Source organism: Manacus candei, unplaced genomic scaffold, assembly GCF_025592945.1.
Source record: "Manacus candei isolate 608988 ecotype Guabito, Panama unplaced genomic scaffold, ASM2559294v1 h1tg000073l, whole genome shotgun sequence".
Lineage (NCBI taxonomy): Eukaryota > Metazoa > Chordata > Aves > Passeriformes > Pipridae > Manacus > Manacus candei.
Genome location: NW_026138121.1, coordinates 2779975 through 2803271, shown reverse-complemented (window position 1 = coordinate 2803271; position 23297 = coordinate 2779975). Strand labels below are relative to the sequence as shown.

Below are 23297 nucleotides of genomic sequence, written 5' to 3'. Positions count from 1 at the left end.
TCCCTGGGCAGCCCCTTCCTTCCAATGCCTGACCACCCTTTCCATGACCAAATTCTTCCTGAAACAAGTGAATTTATGATGGCTTTATTTATCTATTCATTTTGTTTATTTATTTATCAGTATATTTGAAGAGGTTGTAGTGAGTGATTCTGCTGCACAGAGGGGGACCAAGCCCCATTAACACCGAGTCTGCTCTGTGCCATCCTTCACTGTGCCAGTTCTGCTGCTGCCCCGAGGGTGGTGCCCACCCCGGACAGAAAAAGCACAACCAAAATGATTAGGATGGGAATTGATGGCTGACAGTCCACGGGAGTCTGTTGCTTAGGGGAGCCAGCCCGATGTAAATAATCTGGGACCTTCTGTTCTTCTCTGAGACACAAAACCACATGAAGTCCCCACTGTTAAAGCAGATTTCTGGGTTCACTGGCTCTGCTGAGAATTTTATTGGCTGTTACTGAGGACTGTGTAATTCAGATTAATGGAGCTGGTGCCTTGTGGGTGGTGGAGAGAGGGGCAGAGTTGTACCTGAAGGTGTCTGGATGTTGTTAAATCGTTCTGTGGTGAGTTAACCCCCTGGTCACTCCCAGCTTTCCACATCTGCTGGTAAACAAATACCTGCCCTCCCTCCCAGCTGCTCTGAGAGATGCTCCAGGGAGGTATCAGTGTGAAGGGATCAGGGATGTGCTGGTGGAGGTAGAGAGGGAGCAGCTGTCCCACCAGCTCACCTTGCACTGGGAGCTTCCAGCTCCTCCCAAAGCCAGCAAAACTGTAGGAAAACAAAAAAAATCGCTTGGTTATAAAGTCATTTATAGCCAGGGAATAAATGCTTTTAGAAGAGTGCAAAGTCCTCTCCCTGCTAAGAGACTCGAGTGAATGAATCCCTGTGGTTGAAGGAGGCTTTGTACGCTTGTTGTAGCAACTCAGGGACAGACAGTGCTGTGAACAGCCTCAAATTTAGGATCCCATTCCAGCTTGGACCTGGATTGGATGGTAATAACGAGGATCTAGGCAAACTTTGCAATGGAATTATTTTATTAAAGTGTCAGTGCCTGGCCATTTCCTGCAGGAGCCACGTGCTCCTCCTGCTCTCGTCAGGGAGGAAACAGTCCAGTGTGTATCTCAAACAGTTGAGGAACTGCTTTCATTTGGAGGAGAATCCAGTGGGAATGCCTCCAACTCATCTGTTATGAGGCGAGAGCGCCTTAATATTCATCAAAGCGCTAATTTGCTTAATTGTGAAACAAAAAGATGTGAAGAGAATTAGCAAATAATAGAATATTCCTGGGACCTTAATTCCATTTTCAGCCATGGCTCTGGCAAAGCACTTGCCTTGGGGAGCCTCCAGCATCTGGGGGGTGTTGTGTCTCATTCCTTGCAGGAATTGCCGTAGGATTTGCCTTTTGCCCTTGTAGAGATGTGTGTGCCTTGGGTCCAGAAGTCCCAGCATACCACTGCATATGGATTTTGTCAGCTCCTGTGACCCCAGTGCCCTCATCCTGGCAATGTGATAGTTCAGCAAAGTGGAGGGGAGAATATATTTTACCCTGAGAGCTCTATAAAGGAGGCTGATGATTGAAAAGGGGTCAGCACCACGAGGAGGAGGAAGGTCCAGCAGCTTCAGAGGGCTGAGGCTGGAAATGGTGGGAAGTGCCTTTCAGAAACACTGAGAATACACAGCAAAAAATGTCTTCTGGAGTCTTGAAATTTGGAACAAAACGAAATTCTGCCACAGTTAAAATGACAGAGAGAGCAGCTGTTCTTCCCCGTGAACGTGCTGGGGGAGGATTGTCCAGAGCCTGTGCTTTTAAATCTGTGCTGAGAAAGGAACAGGACACATGCCTGTGTCAAAACATGCCTTTCAAAAAACGGGCTGGGTTTTGTGTTATTTTTTTTTTTTTTTGTGGAATTAAGGGAAGAAATGTGCTCCCCAGTAGTGGTGGGGAGCAGGTCCTGAGCCCTCCTGGCCATGGCTTTGGGCACAGCCCGGAGATGAGCTGCAGGGCTCGGTGGAGGGCTGGGATTGTGCTGAATAAACCGAGATGTGTGGATGCTTCCCAACAAAGAGATGTAACATCTCGGCGTGGAGCCCATCCTCCTTCTGTGCTAGCAGCAGCTAGGATCAGCTTTCTGCTGAAATGCATTGGGGAAAGTAGTCACTTCATCCTAAAATCTGGAGTTGTGGTTGTAGGCACAGTCCTTCCCCGCTCCCCTGGCTCCTGTCCCAGCCCTGTCTGTGCTTTGCTCCAATTTTTCCGCACTCCTTTTCGAGCTCTCCATGAGCCTTTCATGTTTCGCTGCCAACTCCTTCCAAAGCAGAATATTTGACATTTGATTTCACTCCCACAAAGCACAGAAGCAACAGTTGCACAGCCCAATCCGGGGGAGAGAAGGATAAAGAAACTTTGCTTCCAAGGCGCTTGGAGTTCTTTAGGCACACGAGTTAGGGGTGGTTATTAGGGGCTGTTTCAGGCTTTCTTCCTGCAGCACCTGGTTTCAAATAGCTCTTAGGGGGAAAAGAGAAATGGTCCTGACCCTGTTTAAAGCAGCAATTCATTTCTCAGCGTTGCTGTAGCAAACAAACACCATTTCTGCCCACAAGCTGAGCAAGGTTTGGCTGGAGCTGGAGGCTGAGATGTGTTGCATTAGTGGAGTTTGTGGGGTTCCAGGGTGAACTAGCAGTGGATCTGTTGGGTGCTGGCAGAGTTACACCATGTCCTGCCCCCAAATTAGCCCTGGGTGCTGGGGTGGGTTGGTGTTGGAGGGACCTTGGTGAGGGGAACTGCACCGTGACTCTTCTCAGCTGCTGCCCAGCGTGAGCTGCCTCGTGTTTTTCATGGACAGACAAATTCAATTAACAGTTTCTACTAGGAGAAAAAAAAAAGAAAAACCAAACACAGAATAAAATATTGAAGTGGAATCGGTCACATTGCTCATGACAGGCTTTTGGCTGCTTTGCTGGTGGGATGTGAGGGTGCACCCAGGACTGGCCCCAGTGATGAAACAGCAGGTGAGGACAGTGCAGTGACAAATGTGGGGCCACCAAGAGCCCCCTTGTTTAAAAACTTCCCATTTCAATACTGAGCCTGTCGCAGAGCCCACACCAGCAACCCCTGCATGTGTAGAGAATCTCTGCTTTCCCAGGGAAAGACTGAGTCTTACAGGAAAAGTGCTGGTTATGTCGAGGAAAAGTGGCTTTATAATTCAGTCCTGAAGCATTAATTGTCTGGGTGTCAGGGAGACGGTTGGTTTTTTTAATGTATGAAAAGCTCAGTGCATTTCAATTAAATCAGCCCTGCAGGCCGAGAGTGATTTTATGACTCCAAGGCTGCAACAACCCCTTTTCCTCGCTGGATGTGCTGCCTGTGCAAGTTGAGGCCGTTGCAGGGCTGGTTCCACGTGCAGCAGGTTTGACTTGGCTCCCACTTACACCCCTGGCCATCCAAGCTCGCCCTGTGAGGGGTGGTGGGCATCCTTCAGTGCTGAGATTGCATAAGCATCAGCAGAATTGGGGCTGAAGATTTCTGCAGCTCTTGATAGAAGGACAAGTCTGGCTGTTTTTAAAAGCTGGGAGCGAGCAGAGCTCCATCAAACCCAGGGCAGGCATTGCCGGCTCCGAAAGGTTTCACCACCTGATCAAGGGCTGTAAACATGGAATCTAAAAAGCAGCATGATCAAAATACTCACAGGGCTCGTTGGGAGGAACATCCTTGTGCTAGTGGAGAGAAACACAGCCCAGAAGGGTCTCTTCCCTTCCCTGTAAGCCCTGATCCCGAATCAGGGGCTTCCTGCAGGTGCAGGAGGCAGCAGTGGGTGCTGGGAGGTGCACAGGAGCTCCCTCTCCTTTCATTGCCTCTTCCCCACCTGAAAACACGCTGCACCAAGACATATTTTTTCCTTCCTGATTTTCCAGCACTTCTTTTTTCAGCTGATGATCTATCACTTGTTTGTGCTAATCACGTCGAACGCCTTGATGAAGCGCCGAGGTCGTGCCAAGTGGTTCTGCTCCCTGATGGGTGAAGCAGCACCTTCCTAAGCAAGGACCCGGCCAGGATGTTGTAAATGCAAAATTCATCTCCCATAAACACCCTCCAAAAGCCCTGCACATTTCATTGCCTCAGAAACACTGCTGCTCTCGGCTCAGCCGGAGCTGCTTTCGTGGTTAATTCTGCCACAGGGGGATGATTTTCATTCTGGTTTTAAATGTGAGAGAGCAGCATCCAGGCTGGCTGGGAACCTCCCCGTTCCCCAGGTAGGAATAATAATACATAATCACCCAGTGAACATCAATTAGCACGGCAGAGCTCAGAGGGCCATGGACCTCTGCAGCCCAGGGCGTCCTGGGGGATCCTTTGCTGCTCCTGTGAGTGCTGGATGTTCCACCATCATTCTGCCTGTGGTGCTGAGCCCCTCTGTGCCCATGCCAGGGTAACCTCAGCTTTGGGGAGGCAGGGAGAGTTTGGAGGGCAGAGTTTTATGTGCTTTCATAGAATCTTAGAATGGTTTGGGTTGGAAGCTCATCTTGTCCCACCCCTGCCATGGGCAGGGACACCTTCCACTAGCCCAGGTTGCTCCAAGCCCTGTCCAACCTGGCCTTGGACACTTCCAGGGATGGGGCAGCCACAGCTTCTCTTCTCAGACCTGTTGCTTTTCCACTGACTGAGTTTCCCCCCTCCCTCCTCACATACATCACTGTGGCTTTAGGTAAAGAAACTGTCAGTCTGTGGTGAGAGCTGGGAAATATTTGCTTTGCAAATGCCCCTGTGTCAGGAGCTGCAGATCTCCAAGGATAATTTGTTGTTTGTCTCCCTGTCCTGTAACCCCAAGATGTTTAAGTCCTGTGAAAACTGCTTTGCTTTGGACTGGACTTTCTGGATGCTGATTGAGAGGGAGGCAGACAGAGCTGCCTGGATGATTTAGAAGAGGTTGGAATTGGAGGGAGGGCTGAGAAAAACAAGGAAGTCCATCAGTCCCGTAGTGGGGAGGCTGTAAATACTGATGGTGTCCTGAAAAGAACTGAGAAAACACAATAAAAAATGCAAGAGATGTGGATAAAAGGGTCTGGAGTCATCAAGAGGGAAAAAATGAACTGATTAAATTTTTAACTACATTATCTGCTAGTTGAACAGCCAGTTAGCTGGACATAATCTTAGCAAACTTTGAACACTGGCACAGGGGAAAAAAGCTCAGCTGAATCCCGCCAGAGGTGTCCAAAATCCTGCCTTCCATCAACTCCTCCACCTGCTCATCCTGTGCCAGTGCTCCTGTGGATCATCAGGGGTGCAGTGGGACTTCTTGGCCCCGTCTTGGTGTGACCCTCATTGTCACCAGCCTGGCTGGGACCTCCTGCTGCTCCAGCACATTGGGGAGCAGAAACACTCTTGCCCAACCTGTGCTCTTCCATGATCACTGCCAAAATCCCAGAATGGCTTGGGTGGAAGGGTCCTTAAAGCCCATCTCGTTGCACCCCCTGCCATGGGCAGGGGCAGCTTTCACTAGACCAGCTTGCTCTGAGCCCCATCCAGCCTTTTCCCATAAGCTGGGACAAACAGGGGGTAGAACAGGGGGATGAAAGAGGGGGTTCAGGATGGGGAGAGAATCCCCATGTTGTCCTGGATGAAGGGCTGTGCTCCACAGGGAGGTTTGCCCAGCTCTGTGCCATCCTCTTCCACCACCACCTGCTCCTGCCCCACTCCTAAAATTCATGACTTGCTGCAGTTTTTTTCCGCTTCCCTCCCTCGTAGTCAATTAGGAATAATTAAGAATTTCAACTCAAAACTTGTCTGAGATCATTAACAATATCTACCTGACAAGAAGGATGTGTTAATTAACATCAATTGACCAAAAAGCTGCAGCCCAGCCAGGTGGGACAACCTGCTGTCTCATCTCCTGCCCTGCTGACAGTCCATTTGTCAGGCCTGCCGAGCTCTGGCCGTGCCGGGGCTGACGTAGTGGTGCCCAGACTGGTTCCAGTCCATCCCTACAACCCCCCATCTGGCTGGGATTTATGTACAGACACAAAACATTCAACCATTCGAGTGGGGAGGGGGGGGGGGTTCAGTCTCACAAGTCTTTGAGGTAACAAATACTTTAAGGATAAACTTTCCGGGAAGAAGTGGTAAAAAATCCGCTCCGGTGTAACCTCGGGGTCAGAGGGGGTTTGTTTTTTCTAGATGAGTTATATTTTAGACATTGCTCATGTGGTTGTTCCTTTCAAGTGCTGGCTGGCTTTGCTTTCAGTTTGTTTGTTTTGCTTTGGTTTTTCTTTGTGCTGGGCTGTTTCTTCCCCTGCCAGTCACAGCCACAGGGTTCCCGTGTGTTTGCTTCGGCGTTTGCTTCCCTTCCCAATTCTTCCCCTTCCACGGACCTATTGTTTAATTTTCATGCCAGCAGCCACAGTCCTGAAATATTTCTAGAATTTCCCTTACGTGCACACGCACAGGCACAAATCCTCAGCTCACCAGAGCTTTGGGAGTCTGTATGGGGACAGTTGACATCCTCAGTAGCTGCAGGAAGGTCTAATGTCCCTCCAGATTTGATGTCACCACCCCTGCTCCATCCTGAAAGCAAGATGAGATCACAGAATTATTGAATCACAGACTGGTTTGGGTTGGGAGGGACCTTAAAGCTCATCTCTTTCCACCCCCTGCCATGGGCAGGGGCACCTTCCACTAGCCCAGGTTGTTCAGAGCCCCATCTCTGTGGATGCTGCTGCTGCTCATGGCTGGCTTTGAGCAATGCAGGGAATGCTGCAGAGCAGTGGCTTTGCTGCAGGATTTCATGTCTGGATGGACAGACAGACACAGATCTCCTTCCTTAACAGCAGCAAGGAGAGAGGGAGAGGATTGTGTTCCCGAGAGAGAAAATGGCTCGGAGGAGAAATCTGAAATTTCACACTCATTGCTCAGTGATGGAATTTAACAGCAAACCTCAGATTCCTCTTCCTCTCTCACAGAGCTCTTTAAACTTTCTCTCTTCCCCCTTTCTGTGATAGTTTGTCTTCCCAGCAAATGAGTTTGGCGGGTACTGAGCCGGTGAGGAGGGGAATTGCTCGCACCGGGCGCTAACAGAAAAGAAACATAACTCACAATATGGTGAGGAGAGCTCTGAAATTGCACAAATTATTCTATTTTATACTTTAATTAGTTTGAATTAGCAATGGGAATAGATGCATAAAATGATCCAGTGAAGGGTGAAATGGAAAAAGGGATACGGTGTGGAGGATCACTTTATTATTATGGGGCTTGCAGGGAGTAAGCACAGACAATGTGCAGGCACTTCCCCCGAGGGATCTTCTCCCTGTGAGCTCAGAGCTGAGGACTGTCCCTTCCCTGGAAGTGTTTGCCCCATCCCTGGAAGTGTTTCCCTCATCCCATCAAGTGTCCAAGGCCAGGTTGACTCCCAGCTCTTCCTTGGTCCTCAGTGACTGAGTTCTGTGGCTCAGAGTGGCAGAAGGATTTAAGGAAGTTCAAATCCACCCTGACTCTCAACCTCTGAGCATCCTTTGCTTTTTTTTCCTCTTTTTCCCCTCAAGGTTCTGAAAAGTTCCCCCGAATCAGGTGGAACTTGAATCAAGTTCCTGCAGATTCCAGATTGGTTGAAAATGATGGATGTGCCCCGGGGAAACTGCCTGTAATGGTGTTGCAAGCTGGGACTAAATATAAAAGTTAAAGTTGGTTGTAAAGCAGAGAAAAAAACAACTTTTTGTGGTGTTTGCTCTTGTTCTCCCTCCTCCTTCCCTGGAAAAATATTTCCCCTGTTAAAACTTTGCTGTAGAAAAAAAATGTGGAGTTTTTCTAGAGCGTGGGTATGGAACAAGGTTTCCCTGGGAAGCCTGGGATGTTTCTGGAAAAGCAGGCAAGTTCAGCATCCCAAATGAAAATCCTGAGCACCAAACCTGGTGGAGGCCCTGGCCAGAATTAAGCAAGAAACCCCTCTATCCCTGGGGGTCCCTCTATCCCTGGGGGTCCCTCCAGCCCCATCCCTGTGCCGTCCTCGGGAGTCACTTGATAACTCTGGCATTTCTGGCCGATGCTTGTGAGGAGAAGGGGCTCCATTAATAATCTTCTATTTATTTTAGCAGCGTGCAGGAATGTGCCCAGCAGACTAAACACTCCATCCTCCCCCTGAGCTGCCGTGCCCAGGGCTGTGCTTGGGACTGGCCCTGCCAAGTCTGCTGGGGGCCAGACTGCGAGGGGCAACAACAGTGAGGTCCTGGAGGATTCTGTGTGGGTGTTAAAGGAATCATTTTTATTGGGAGCAAGCTTAGAACATGCTCCTTGCCCAGGGAGGTTGTTGTTTTCCCTCTTTTTTTTTTTTCCTCTGTCTTTTTCACTGGCTTTTTGCACAAACCCCACCAGCCTGTGAATGTTTTGCTCTCCACTAACAGATTTATCCTCCCCAAAGATGGAGCAGCAATATCACTGTTTAGATGAGGAGTTGAAGCATGGAGGTGCTACGTGACCTATCCTAAGTCACACAGGAAATCTGTGAAACCTCCCAAATCCTTAGTCCCATAACCAAGGACCTTCATTTCTTTCAGTCTTCATTTCATCACTGCTCAGGTCGATGCTCTGTAGTCACAGTGAGGTGAATGTGGGAAGAGAAAGCTTGGTTTGCAGTGACAAACAGTCTATAAAGACTTCATCAATTTGAGCAGCACCTTCCCAGCTGTGGTTGGTCTCACAGACTCTCAGAAAAGTGCCTTTAAACTGAATAAATTTTCATGCAGAGGTGATTTCAGTGCACAAAATCACCTTGAAAGCATCGGTGCCTGTCCCAAGGGGGATGCTCCTTGAAGGTGATGCAGGTGGGGTGGACATCATGGTGCTGTGCATATGGACAGGTCCTTGGGAGCTTGGGGAGCATGTTCCCATCCCAGCAGAGCAGCTGGAAGTGGCCATAGCCAGAGGCAAGTTTCCAGGCTTGACCGAGCAATGGGTTGATCCGTCGTGGCAGCCCTTGAGGTTCAGAGGAGATTTTGTGTGTGTTGTTGCTGCCAAGATACACCTGTGAGTATTTATAGATCCTGGGTTGCTCTTCTTCCCAGACTGGGAACTTTCTCTTTTTCCTCCAAACCTCCTTGAACTCTCAGGGCCAAACTTCTGGGTTTGATGGCAAAAAACGAAGCTCGAGTGCCCATGTCACAGAGAGCATCTCCATGGCCCTGTCCTCCCCAGGTATGGACAGAACAACATCACAGATAAAGCAGGACAGGGAATTTTGTGCTTTAAACTGTCCTAAGGGCTCACCCAGTGGGTTTCTGTTGCAGTTGCACAGAAAACAGAGAGGCAGGACCACTCCATAATCCACCCATCCTGCCACGACCGCTCACCTTTCTTTGTTAGGGAGAAACTGGAAGTGCTGGGTGTTTTTTTTTTACTCTAAGGTGGCAGGAAAAGACAGTGCTTCAGATGCTGGTTATCCTTCCAGTCTGCTGACTGCAGCCCAGAGGGCTGCTCAGTTGCAGAGGAGTTGGCACGAGCGTTTTGGAGCGTGCTGGAAGCTGGCATGTGAATACTGCTTTATCCTGGCCTTCAGATGGAGCAAAATATTGCCTCAAATGTGTATTTCTGCCATCAGGGTGGCCACGGACATCTCAGAGGAGGAGGAGGAGGAAGGTTTTGAGGCAGGAGTCGCTCACGTTGCACCAAGTTTGGTTGGGTTTAGGGGTATTTTAAGCGACGAGCCCCACTCTGAAGTTGTGCCACCAAAAGCAGTGACACATTGCCTCCTCCCCTCCCTGGCTCCACTTCAGAGTGTGTCTCTCCAGTTTCTCTTGCAACACATATTTATCTGCTCCGTGCCCTTATGGCTGTTTAATTAGCATTCATGTTTCCTTTCAAATAGAGATGGAGTTGAGTGCTCAGAGAGCTGGAGCGAGGGCACCACGTGGGCGGGACGGTGCCTGCTGCTCCCACACCACGTGCTGGGGAAAGACCTGGAGGAGACCAAATTAGGTTGTCAAGGCATCAGAGATGCTTTCGAATAATTGAATTAAAAGACCCTTTTGGAATCCTATTCCGGCAGAGGAGAAATAAGGAGATCTGAGGAGTACTGGGGGGGGGGAGGGGGGCAGGAACAAGCCCCGAGCACTGAGGGTCTCTCAGCAGCTGAGGTGGATGGAGGGGTTGGAGAAGGTTCCCCATGGCAGGGGGGGGGTGGAAACAGATGATCTTTAAGGCCCCTCCCAACCCAAACCATTCTAGGATTCTGGGATTCTAAGCCTGTCAGAGGCAGGGCTGTGCCTTTTGCTTCTCTGGTGACACCCTTAATGGTCCTGTCAGTGCTGTGGCCTCCAGTGCCACATCCAAACCAAAACAACCCAAATCAATGGATATTTTGGGTAGGATTTGGTCAAGGCTTGCTGCCTGCCCAGCTGATTGTGCTGGTTATCTGGGCAAAGGCTCTATAACTGGGTCAGCCCCTGCTAGACCCAGCTGAAGTGGACTCACAGGAGCATCTCCAGCTCATCTGCTGGAATAAGGACTGTACTTAACACCACAGATCATGAATGATGTTTGCTTTGCCCCCTAACAAGCCACAGTTGTTTTAGGCTTTTTCCCATCCATTTAAGTGACTCACAGGCAGACAACTGTCAGTGCTTTGAGTGCTATTAATACCTCCTTAAGAACACGATTGGAAGTATTTTTATTTCTGTTTTATTTGGGGGGGAATCAGCGGGAAGGACGGGTTTTGAAAAAATAACTCCTCCTTGTGTGGCTGGGCCTCTGTGTAAGTGAGTCCTGCCCACAAAAACAATTTGCTTAAAATCCATCCAAAAAAGAGCTGACCACACTGTTATTTGGAGAAGCTGTGCCAGAAACAGCATTCCTGTGCCTGCAGAGGGGAGTGTGTGCAAGCTCCAGTTAGTCAAAAACAGGCTGGATTTTTCCATTTTAGGTCTTTGCACAGTCCCCGGACTCAGTTTGGTCCCTGGCATCTCGTCCAAGCAGGATTCTGGAGGAAGTGTTGAATTTGTAGGAGAAGCATCCCTCTAAGGCAGCAGTGTGGGATTGGGGGTCTGGGTTTAAGTTTTCTTTAGGTGTGGATCTGCTGCAGCAGAGGATGCACCAATCCAGAAAAACTGTATCCCATCCAACAAAGCACCTTGATCCATCAGAGTCCATAAGGGAATCACAGAATCACAGAATATCCTCAGTTGGAAGGGACTTACAAGGGTCATCAACCCCAAAATCCCACCATGTGCCTGAAAGCATTGTCCAAATGCTGGGCTGTAGTTGGGTTTTGGTTGGGTTTAAGAGAATTTCAAGCCACGAGCACAGTTCTGAATGTGAGGCACCAAAACCAATGACATGTTGCCTCCTGCCCTCCCTGCCTCCACTTCAGAGTGTGCTGGTGGTGTTGTCCAAAGGCTGGGGTGGCTGGTTTGGGGCTTTCCTTGTCCTTACAGAGATGCAGTGGCACCACAGTTCCACCCCACATGCAGAGAGAGGCCCCAGACAGCCCCTGGTCCCCTCCTGGGGCGTCTGTGGGGATGGGAGCAGTGCTGCTCATCCAGCTGGACTCCTGCATGGTGGAAGGAGAGGTGAGAAGGGCATTTAGACCCCAGCTGGCAATTACCTACCTGTTCCTAATGGACTGAATGTGGCCCCCATAACCATAAATTTTCCTGGCTTGGGTCAGTTCAAATTGGAGCCTTAATGCTGTAGGAAGGGCAGGGTTTGATTTTATTTCTGTGCTCTGTGTAATCACGCTGATAGCAGCAGTGGAACAGCCCTGAATGATGGGTGACAAGAGCAGGAGAAGGCACCTCCTGAGCTCCTTGTTGTTACTGTCTTTGGGCGCAGAGGAAAATGTGTAGGCTCCAGGCTAGATCGTGTAAATCTCGTTAGAAAGCCATTCCCAGCTAATGAAACCCTGGGAGAGAGGGATTTGGCTTCCCAGCCCTTCAGCCTTGTAGCAAAGGCTGGAATAAATCCATCTTCAGTTATGTGTGGGCTGCCCTCCCCTCTCCCCCAGTGCCAGGGTGTATTTATTGGTGGCATCGTCGTTCGAGATCAGCTGCGGGTCAGCAATTCGCTGCATCTGCACCTGAATAATTTCAAGTGATAATTATCTCCTCTTAAAAAAATAAACAAAAAAAAAACCCCAAAACAACAACAACGACAAAACCAAAAAAATAAAAACTAGCGTGCAAAGAATTCCACCTGATTTTTAATCCTTCTGCAGGGCCAGAGAACAGACATGTAAATAATTGTGCCTCCCCCACGGCGAGCTCTGCTGGGCGATGGGTATTAATTCCAGGGGCCAGAGCTGTTAAGGAAAGCTGTTGAAACGAAGTATCCGAGATAAATGCCTCTCATCTTTCCCTGTTTGTGTAGGCTGAGAATGTGCCTGCCACAGCCACAGATTCCCACTCGGGGTCATGTTTGTTTGGCTGCAACTTTATTGCTCTAAGCGTGAATTTACCAGCTCCTGCTGCGTGAAATACGATTGTCTTTGTCCTCCTGTGCTTGGTGGCCATTACGGTGTTTGCTGAAGTTTGGAGTGCATCTGCTGCCTTGTTTGGTCTTATTAATATGAAGATGTGGCAGAGACATAGGCTCTGGTGTTCAGCTGCGGGATCTGCGCCTGGATGTGTTCCTCCTCTGTGGGTTTGGGGGTGATTTTGGCAGGTTTGAGGTTGATTTGGAGACTCTGACACCCAGGGCCTGCTGCCATCCGTGTGCCTGCAGAGATCTGGAATGTCTCGTGTTCCAGTGCCTTCCCTTCCCATCACAGCCTCTCGCTGCAGGCACAGGAATCTCCTCTGCTCTCTGCTTTTTTCTGTTTTATCTACTTTTTTCTCTCACCTGCCTTACCTAATCATAAAATCCCAGACTGGTTTGAGTTGGAAGGGACCTTAAAGATCATCCCCCATGGGCAGGGACACCTTCCACTAGCCCAGGTTGCTCCAAGCCCTGTCCAACCTGGCCTTGGACACTCCCAGGGATGGGGCAGCCACAGCTTCTCTGGGCAACCTGTGCCAGGGCCTCCCCACCCTCACAGGGAACGATTTATTCCCAATATCCTAATGCATTCAGATAGGGAGAAGCTTTTTCCCCCTTGGTGTCTCACTGGTCCAGCTCAGGGTTTGCTGTTTATTCTCCAAGTGTTCCCCCCTTGGGGCTGGGGGACAGTGCCCAGCACTGGGGACATCCCTGCACAGCCCACGGGCCCCTCAGGGCTTTGGGCAGCACAGAGGGCATGGCTGTGGCACTCCCTGGCTGTGGGCAGGCACAGGCTCTTGCCAGAGGAGTCGGTGGAGGGTTTCAGGCTGTCACTGTTTGGTAAATATGTCCTCGCTTTAATGTAACAGACTTTTTCCTTGTTTGAAAACAACCTGGGAAATTTGCTGATTTGCTTGTGTAACAAAAGGGGCTGGGGGAAGCAAAATCAGCTCTGCCTTCCTGCCATAGATGAAGGAAAACATATAACCCTCAGTAGGATGATATATATATATATATATATATATATATCTCACAGAATATCCTGAGTTGGAAGGGACCCACAAGGGGGTGTATATATATGTGCATATATATATATATTTCCGACAGTTGAGATGGAAATCCAGCAGTACAGAAGCATCCAGGCCCTTTTGGGACACACAGGCTGCTGGAAATATTTCCATTGTTTTGCATTCCCTTTACCCCTGCCTGTCCCAAAGAACAGAGGCTATCCTGTCCATATAATGAAGTCTCTGAAGGTTTGAATACTATATTTTTCCGCCTCTGACTAATCTTTTTTAATGCTTGACAGCCTCATGTTCTGTAATTGAATGCGTTTTATTTAGAAAATAACATTTAGTGCCACTTTGGATTTCCAATTATTCTTCAATCGGACTTTGAGGGCCTGATGTCTTTGTCATTTTGATATGTGCAAAAGATGGCAACATCAGAGCAGCCAACAGCAAATTATTTCCACTACTGATTACCAGGCTTGGGAGGAAAATATGCAGCGACAAATTTAGTCTCGGCATAAATGTATTAAAATGAGTTAAAGTGTTGCACCAGCGGCATCTTTGTGCGGATGGGAAGCACCAGCCTGCCTCCATCCTGCAGGTTTCTCCAACAACCAGGGAATATTTTTGGGTGAGGGGAAGGGGAGTGGAAAAAGCCTCCAGGGAATGGAAGCTGCAGTGATGCCAACTGGATCTGTCTGAAGGGCTCCTGGTGGGTGTTAAGGTGGACACCTCTGTGCAGGAGGAAAAGCTGCCCAACACTAAATCCATTATAATAACCACAAAGGACTTGTTGGAAAAGGAGGAGCTGCCTGCTCCCACCTCATGGGTGTCCTTCATGCTCAGAGAGGGCACAGCAGCTTGATCTGAAGCTGTGTCAGGGCAGGGGCAGGTTGGATCTCAGGAGAAGGTTCTTCCCCCACAGGGTGGTTGGCACTGACCAGGCTCCCCAGGGCAGTGGGCACAGCCCCAAGGCTGCCAGAGCTCCAGGAGTGTTTGGACAACACTCTCAGAGACAGGGTGGGATTTTGGGATGTCCTGTGCAGGGTCAGGAGCTGGATTGGATGATCCTTGTGGGTTCCTTCAGCTCAAGACATTCCATCATTCTGTGAGTCTTTTCCTGCCTCTACAAACTGCTGGTGTGGCCCCCCCTACACTGACTGTGCACCTCTGCCAGGCAAGGCTGGTCAGCTCTGCAGAATTCCACAGCCTGGGAATCAAGGCAGAGCAACATGACATTCCTGTTTGTCTAAATCTGCTCTTTGAGTCTAAACTATTCCTTCAGGGCTCCTCTCTAGCCTTGAGAGAGCAAGTCTGGCACCTTATCGTAGGGCGAGACGCCCAAGGTTACCACAGGCAGGGTCAGCCTGGTGCTCTGTCCGTGTGTATCCCTATGGGAAAAGTAAAAAGCCATGTCAGAGTAGGAAATTGGGATAATCCAATGAATTTTCTTGAGTCTCCAGTGCAAACAATATGTTCAGCTCCAGCCCAAACTGGTCCCGTGGTGGCCTGGGCGGGAGGTGTGAGTGGCTGCGTGGGCACCTGCTGTGCTGGGAGCAAACACGACACCTCAGAATCCGAAAAACCTTGTGTTTTGACAGCTCTTTGTGCTTCTCTGTTCTGACGTGGCCCTGAAGCTCTGCTGTGTTGTCTCCTGGGATGTTCTTTTTGGTCCTCACCCCCTCACTGACGTGCCCGTGTGCGATAAGGGGCCGGTGTGCTACAGACGCCACGGGACAGTGGGTTTCTTCTGTGGGGAGAAGGGCTTAAAGCTCATTTTCTTTCAGACTTAGAGAGTTTGGGAATATACTTAGGAGGGTTCATTTCTCACATTGGTGGTCAGGTTCCTAAATTATTTTTGACAGCCGTATGTAATGATATACAAATGGGGAAAGTGATGGAGTAGCAGAAAATTGACTGGCAAGGACGGCGTAATGCAGTTCGAGAGCAATCCTTGCTAAAAAGCCGTGGAGACTCCGGCAGTGTTCCTGGAGCAAACAAGGAGCAGGACCCACCATCAGCCTGTGAAAGCAGCAGTGATACGACTCTGTGACCTTTAAAGCTACTTAGGGCATTCAAATGCTCTGGATTTTCAAGGCTCTATAAAATTACACGAACCGGCCGTGCCTTTGACTTTCCTCTCAGGTTTCCACAGCATTTCAACAATTTAAGAACCCTGAAATGGTTCAAAAATGGGGAATTGAGGGTTGCTTGTGTTCCTGTGTTGCATGCAGTGGATCTTTGTGACTGGCTGTGGAGAAGATCTGAGCAGGGTCTGGGGTGGCTGTACTGAATCTCCCCAACTTTGCCCCAAAGCTCGTTGTTCTCCAGGAAAGGCAACATCCCGTGGGATGTGGGCATCTAAGGGATGAACCTTGCAGCCCTGTCAGCCAGGCTACATAGAATCCTACAATATGCTGAGTTGCAAGGGACCCACAAGGATCATTGAGTCCAGCTCCTGGCCCTGCACAGGACATCCCAAAATCCCACCATGTGTCTGAGAGCGTTGTCCAAACACTCCTTGAGCTCTGGCAGCTTTGGAGCCATGCCCACTGCCCTGGGGAGCCTGTTCAGTGACCGACCTAGCCTGGGATGTGTGATTCTGTGCTGGGAAAGCAGGCAGAGGCAAATGGGCACTGAAGGAGCTGGAGGGGCTGGACACCCTCGTTTTCTGCTCAGCCCCTTCTCCGGGCAGAGCTGCTGTTGGATAATCATGTCAGTCACACGCGAGGTGCAGGGCAGAGCCGAGGTTGGGCTCTTTAAATGATCCTCGCGTGTGCCAAGAAAACAAACAGAAAGGGCCAGTCAAAGCTTTTCAGTGTCACTGACACCCTCGGACGTGCCAGAGCCGGCAACAAAGGCGGCATTGTGGGGCAGCACAGCCCGCGGGGTTGTCGGGAGCGGGCAGATGCGGGGCTGCCCACCCTGCTGTGCCGCGGCCGGGGGGACACGTGGGGTCCCTGTCAAGGTGGGTGGCAGGACACGTCCCCCCGGGCAGCCCTGGGCTTTCTCCTGAGCGAGGAGAGTGAAGAAAATGTGGCCTCTGTGTCCCAGTGCGTGCCAGGGGTGGCGAGTGGCCAGACACTCAAAAGGGGGGGTTCTGTACGGGCAGGGGTGGGGAGAAGGCGTGTGGGAGAGGGAACTCTGGCCCTGCCTCTGAGATGGGCAGGAGAGGGGTGGCATTGGGATAATGACCTCAAAACAGGGTGCCACGAGCATTTCTGGGCACACCTTGTCTCGGTGCCAGGCAGAGACCTTGAGCCCATGAAGCTCTGGCTAAAGATCAGCCTGGGAATGGACACAGGGCACCGCTGCAGCCCTTTGTGCTGTGCCCCCCTGTGCTGCCCTCACCAACACTGGTCCCTCAGCTATAAACTGAGGATAACGTTTCATCTGCTTCTGGGAGCAGCTGTGGTCTGTTATTCCGTGTGTACACATGTTGCCCATTCCAGCAGGGCCACAACTTCTCCCTAATCCCTCCGGGCACGCCAGATATGCAGGGAAGCCGCTGCCCTCCCAGGGCACCAGGTGCTGGTGTGGCCTCAGGTCTGTGGGTTTGGCCGGTTTGGTCCATGCAGCAGTGGGGCAAGGCAAGGGTTAAGCGCAGGGCCCCACTGGAGAGGGGGGAATAACCCGAGGGAGCCGTGGGGTCCCTCTCGCTGGGCTCCAGCTGCCTCCCGTGCATATGCTGCTCATTTTTCATACTGAACACAGCTGCCGCCAGCATCCCCGTCCCACCCCTGTCCCTGCCAGTTTTATGAGGGAAGAATAAAGAGGGGGAACGCAGAACTGCGGAGGTTCATTTGCCAATTGTCAGGCTGCCGGTGCATCAGGAATAGAGTCATCGCTCTGCGTCCCCGCCGCAGAGCCGGGGCTGCGCCGGCATCGTTTCATTAGCGGCGTTATTTATTTATCCACGGCCTCCCCCCTTTGTGGAAGAAGGGACCTGCTGATGCCCCTGCTTTAACCGGGGTGGTTTTGGCCTTGATCAGCTCTCTCCACGTGCGGGTGGGACGGGAGCAGCCGCCTCTCCCAGGGGTGCGGCCGTTCCCGTGCCGGCGGGGCTGCCATCGATCCATCAGCCAGGGCAGGCGGGAGCGCTGGGCTCTGGCAGAGCCCGCCGGCTGCCCCTCTGCCTTTAGCCTGGTAATTAGGAGCTCTCAGAGAGGGGGAAGAGAGGTCACACACGGAGTGGGCCTATTAACCCCGTCCCTTGCCAGCTACCCTGCGGAGAAATGCCCTTGGAGCAGCTGCTCCGGTGCGGGCTTCCAGCAGGAAGGCAGCTGAGGGGAGGGAAGATCCCCTTCCAGCTCTGCTGCCCCAGCATCATTTGCCTCCCGTGGGAGGTTTGCAGCTGAAAAAGATAATTTAGACTAAATTTTGTCCGGAAGTGATGGTATCATGTCTTTCATATGGCAGAGAGAACCACCGTGGCCGTTCCCTGTGCCCCATTCCCTGCCAGAGGCAGCAGACAGGGCAGGTCATGTATCCAGCAGCCCTTCTCCTGGTTTTGTCATTCCCAGGTTGTCCTTAATGAACTGATCTGTGCAGGTCTGTTCAATGCCATCTACTTTCAGCCTCCTGGGGCAACGATTTGCACGTTTTGATAGCTGGGAGGACGTTCCCCCTCGTTCCCAGGCTCTCCGAGGAGCTGAGGGCTCCCAATTTCCACAGGAGTTGGTTTATTTTGTCCTTTCAAATTCCTTCCAGCCCCATAGCTTTTCCTGGAGCTGATCTTTGGTAGGCTCAGCAGCAGTCTGCAGGATCCCCCTCGCAGTCTGTTGGGTCTGTTGCTGTACTGACGCCAGTGATATTTATGGAAATATATGCAGAAGTTCCTCAGGCTCTGATGGAGCAGAAATAGTTTCATGGCATTATTTGCCCAAAATGCCACCGTTTTGAGTGCTGTGTCTGGACAGTGAGAAGCTGATGTCAAAGCAACTGTTTACAGCAGGAGCTGATATGGCTTCTAGGGACAAGTGACTTGGCATTGCAGCCCTGGGAGCATTAATGCAGCAATTCTGAAGTTTATGTATAAGCTCTGAGCTTATATCACCCCTGCCTTTCATCAAAGCAGTGCCACAGCCCCAGAGCTGCTCTTGGATTCCACATCTCCCATGCAGCAAAACAGCAGCCCAAGGAAAAGCAGGTAAAGATGAAAGCTAAACTCTTTGCCCGACCTTCTCGGGCTACAAAACCCATTCCAGCTTTTATTTCCCATAATGGGAGGCCCTTGGTTAGTTTTCCCAGTTTCCCAGGGGCACTTCCAAGCCACAGGCAGCGCTGTTTGCCCTGTGGTGTGCACAGGGAGGGGAGGTGGGCGTCCAAAGTGCTGACTTTGTGGTGGCACTGCAAATGAAGTCATGTCCCAAGGGCTGGGAATGTTGTGGGGAAGGTTTGATGGGTGAAAACCACCGTGTTGTGACTTGTGACCCAGCAAAACCCCTAATTGTGTGTTTAAAGTAAACCCCAGACTAGAGCTGTTTCCTCTGCCTCCGTCTTGGCAAGTTGCCTTTGGCTTGGAGGGTTCCAATCACTCATCCTGTGGTTAGAGCTGGTCAGGAGTCACCCCAGTAGTTAAGAAAGGAATGTTAAAGGCCTGTTGTGTAAACCAACCGCTGTCTGAACAGACTTTGTTTTCAGTGTAAATCTGCTGCAGGGAATGATTTAACCTTCATCTATTCTTTCTTTTTTTTTTTTTTTTATTATTTCATTAAATAAGATTTATACAGGTATAGTATTGCAAAGGTCATCCATCCCCAAGCTGTGGGAAGAGCTCCGTGCATTCCTCCCTCTTCACTTCCCCGCTTTTCCCCTTGTTTCAGGGTGGGAAAGCACCAAGACTGGGTTTTGTTGCCTTCCTGGGAAGGTAATTTATATCTGCATGGTACACACGGCCCCCTCAGCCCTCCTGCCCCCTGTTCCCGCACTAAATGAATCCTTCATGCAGCAGCTTTTTAGCTGGAGTGACCAGGAGCCCTGTTCAGCCTTTCCCTAAGGGATTGCATCCCAACTGAGGGAAAGCTGGGGGTTATTCCTCTCTTTTCCCTAAGAAAACATGAGCTGTTGTATCTCCTGGCTGCAGCAAGGATCTGGGCTTTGGGCTCAGGCTCTCTGGCTCATTACACTGCTCTGGCTCCAGGCTGCTCCTCTTGGATCTCCGAAATGAGATATTTTATGTCTTTCTTGTTTACTGACATGTGATGAGGCTGAGTGAGGGTTTTTTGCAGATATTTAAGATCCTGTAGCAGCAAAGCATCAGTGGTTTGACACCCCAGCCCCGGTTGCTGTTTATCCCAGCAGCAGGGCATCCAGCTCTGAGCACGGCATCCTCCGGGAAGCAGCCGAGTCATCCCAGAGATTTCATCCAGGCACGGGGCTTCACAGGCCGAGGCAGCAGAGCTGGAAAGGATGTTTTGCAGCTTTTCCCCTGTTCTCCAGGGCTTTTCTGAACCCTGAGAACGAGCAGATGGTGGGTTGGGCTGGAGGCTGAGATTGGAGGACAAGGGACTGGTGTTGACATTACCTTTACCAGAGTGCCTTTCATCATTAGCATGTAAATGCCACTGAACACCCAGGAATTATCCACCTATGATCTCTTCATTAGAAGAGGCCTCTGATCAGGTTAATCTCACTTTCCCAGCGTGGAAAGGAGGATGCTGAACAGCTGTACCCACCAGCAAGGGGAAGTAGAATGAATTTCTGAGAGGGAAGGCTGCTGTGAGCATCAGGTTTTAAGTGGATCATCAGTGATTGCTTTGGCTCTTGCACAGCGATGCCAGGGCTGAAATAGCAGTGCTGATGGTTGTAATTGAGACTGATGGGACTGGTCCTCTGTGGCAGGTGCCCTGGACTACCTGTGGTGGGTGCTGGCTAGCCCAGGTCTCCTGTGGACAGGAGGGGAGAGGTGGAAGCTTCCAGCCTGGTGCATTTTCCAGCCTCTCAGTGGTCTGCTCTCCCTCTTGGGAAGCAACAGCCAAACAAGCATGGGGGAGGGTGGAGGAAATGTGTTTTAACAGTAAATATGGCCTTGTTATTTATCAATGCAGAGTAATTGAAGTAATTTCATGTCGGTTTTAAATGCAGTGCCTAGGGATCTAATCTATCTGTCTAATATTAATGGGTAATATTTGGTCGCCTCATTCATTCATTAATGTTTTCATTAAGACTCTAGTCCCATTTAGGAGTCTGTTTGTCATTTTAAACTCCTCTGTTTTATCTTAGCCTGCCACAATCCCTTTTAACAACTTAAGTGAATTCATGAGTTCTAGGCTAGCAGCTTGGGGGAAGGGGCCTCTGCTGTCTGGCATGTGGTTTTTATGGGGAGAGAGGAAAAACAGACGGCTGAAGGCAATTGCAAGCAGCAGGCACTGAGCTTTCCTGTGATACACACCACGGAGATTTAGGTCCTTCATAACAGAGCTGGATGTCTGTGCTTGAGAGCATGGAGCTCCCTTCTCTGACACAGGCACACACCTGCTTTGAAGCCTCCATCATTCCCAAACCATTCTGGGAAGCTGCTCGGAGTGGGGATGTTGTTTATGGATGCTCAGGGTGTTTCCAGATGGCTGCTTTCATTCCTTCCAAGGTGTCCCCACCTTCAAGGTGTGATAGAATCACAAAGTGGTTTGGGTTGGAAGGGACCTTAAAGTTCATCTCATTCCACCCCCTGCCATGGGCAGGGACACCTTCCACTAGCCCAGGTTGCTCCAAGCCCCATCCAACCTGGCCTTGGACACTTCCAGGGATCCAGGGGCAGCCACAGCTTCTCTGAGCCACCTGTGCCAGTTCTTCCAGTTGTTCCCCATTTCCAGTTGTTATCTCGTCCCGTGTGCTCCTCAACACCAAAACCAGGGAGATGTTGCTGAGGGCACAGGGATGTGCATGGAAACATCAACCCCCAGAACATCTGTGCTGTAGCTCACGTTGCAGATATTCCCAGCTGGGCATCTCCTGCCTGCACCAGCCTCAGCCCTGGGGACCAGGTGGCCGTTTGCTGTCCAGGCTTGTGTGGTCCAGGGACAGACTCATCACAGACCTGGCCCATTTCTGCCCAAAGCAGAGCGTTGCACAGGAGAAATAAAGGGATTTCTTTATTTCAAGGAGGAAAGAGCAGAACCTGATGCCCCTGCTTTGCTGTCCAGAGAGTCAGAACTGTGATCAAGGCATTCTGAGTCACAGAGTGACCTCTGCCCACTGCCTGATGCCAGGGGCTCTGTCCCTGCCCTTGCTCTCCCATCCAAATCCCTGCACCCTGGAGCTAGGAAGCACCCTGGGAGCCTTGTCAGGGTCATAGAATCACAGAATGAGCTGGGTTGGAAGGGACCTCCGAGATCATCAAGTCCAACCCTTGATCCAACCCTGCTGTGGTTCCCAGCCCATGGCACTGATGCCACATCCAGTCTCTTCTTAAAAACCTCCAGGGATGGAGAATCCACCACTTCCCTGGGCAGCCCATTCCAATGGCTGAGCACCCTCTCTGCAAAGAAATTCTTCCTAATATCCAACCTAAACCTCCCCTGGCACAGCTGAAGACCCAGCCCTCTTGTCTTGCTGAGAGTTGCCTGGGAAAAGAGACCAACCCCCCCCGGCTCCCCCCTCCTGTCAGGGAGTTGCAGAGAGTGAGGAGGTCTCCCCTGAGCCTCCTCTTCTCCAGGCTGAACAGCCCCCAGTGCCTCAGCCTCTCCTCACAGCACTTGTGGTGCCCCCAGTGCCTCACCTGCAGTGCTGGGCGGGCAGTGCAGCCGGGCATCCCTGCACCGGAGGCGTCCAAGTCTAATTAGAGTCGCGGGGAATCGAAGCATTGTGCCGTTAATGACTCTCTGGCAAAACGTTCTGACTAAAACAGTAATTTTAATAAGCACAGCCCGATTGTGAGAGCGCGCCCAACACCTAATTACGCCGGTTGTAACTCCGGGATTATCCCCAATTCTATTTTTGCCCACTTTTTCTCGCAAAACAGAGAGGGGAAGAAGCACGCACTTTATAATTATTCACCTTAATTAGTTTTCTGAGCTTCTGTCGAAACTTTTCAACGGCTGCAGGGAGCGCGCCAGGAGTTCCATGGCAGCGAGGCAAAGCGCCGAACGCAGGGGCCGTGAACTGATGTGAGATGAAAGTTTGCTGTGTTGGATTGATCCCCACCTGAGCCTGGAAATTTTGGAAAGCTGCCCCCCTTTTATCCTGATTAATTAGTTCCCCTGAGGCCTGGGCTAATCAGTGCTGCAAAGGGCAGCGCTCGTCGGCTGGGTGGCCGTGGCAGGGTGGTCTCGCCCAGCAGCATCAGAAGATGGTGCCAGCACTTCAAGAAGCCACTTCTGGTGGCAGCAGTGACATCCCCTGGCAGGGACACTTGGATGTGCCATGTGGCCGCTCCGGGCACATCATCCTGAAATCCAGAGCAAGCCCAGAGGAGCAGAGAAGTTGTGTCCCCCTGGCTGGTGCCAGCAGCGCACAGAGCTGAGGAGGAAGAGGAGGAGGAGGAGAAGGAGGAGGATCTCCTGCCTGGATGGAGCTGCTGAGTGGACAGACCTTGATTTCCAGAAACTCACTTGAACATTTCTTTGCAGCCAAGAACAAATTTGCAGCTCCCCTGGGGTGTGGTGGTTTTCCAGGGGAGGAAACACGTGGATGTATCGCAGCATAACCCCGTTCTTGTGGTGAAGACCTTTGGCATCTCATTCCTCATTATTGCCACATCTAAACGTTTATCTCATCACCCCCCTTTCTTGTCAAGGGATCAGTTCTGCAGGAAAACAAAGTGGTTTAGAGTCCCAAATGAGACAGATTTTATGGTGAGGATCCTGTTCTCCTCAGTGGCCATCCATGTGAGGGGATG

General features: G+C 50.8%; 1 protein-coding gene across 6 annotated transcripts in view; it reads left to right on the top strand.

Moving 5' to 3' along the window:
- Positions 1-23297, top strand: part of PLXNA2 (plexin A2) — a 171065-nt gene that overhangs the window by 69126 nt on the left and 78642 nt on the right. Inside the window, exon 5 of one of the 6 annotated variants that reach the window (XM_051808527.1) lies at positions 1379-1430. The exons of the other annotated variants lie outside the window; for them this stretch is intronic. Coding sequence (XP_051664487.1) covers positions 1379-1390 — 12 coding nt within the window. The 3' untranslated portion in view covers positions 1391-1430. Of the gene's footprint in view, positions 1-1378; positions 1431-23297 lie in introns of those variants that run through there. 6 annotated transcript variants of the gene reach the window in all.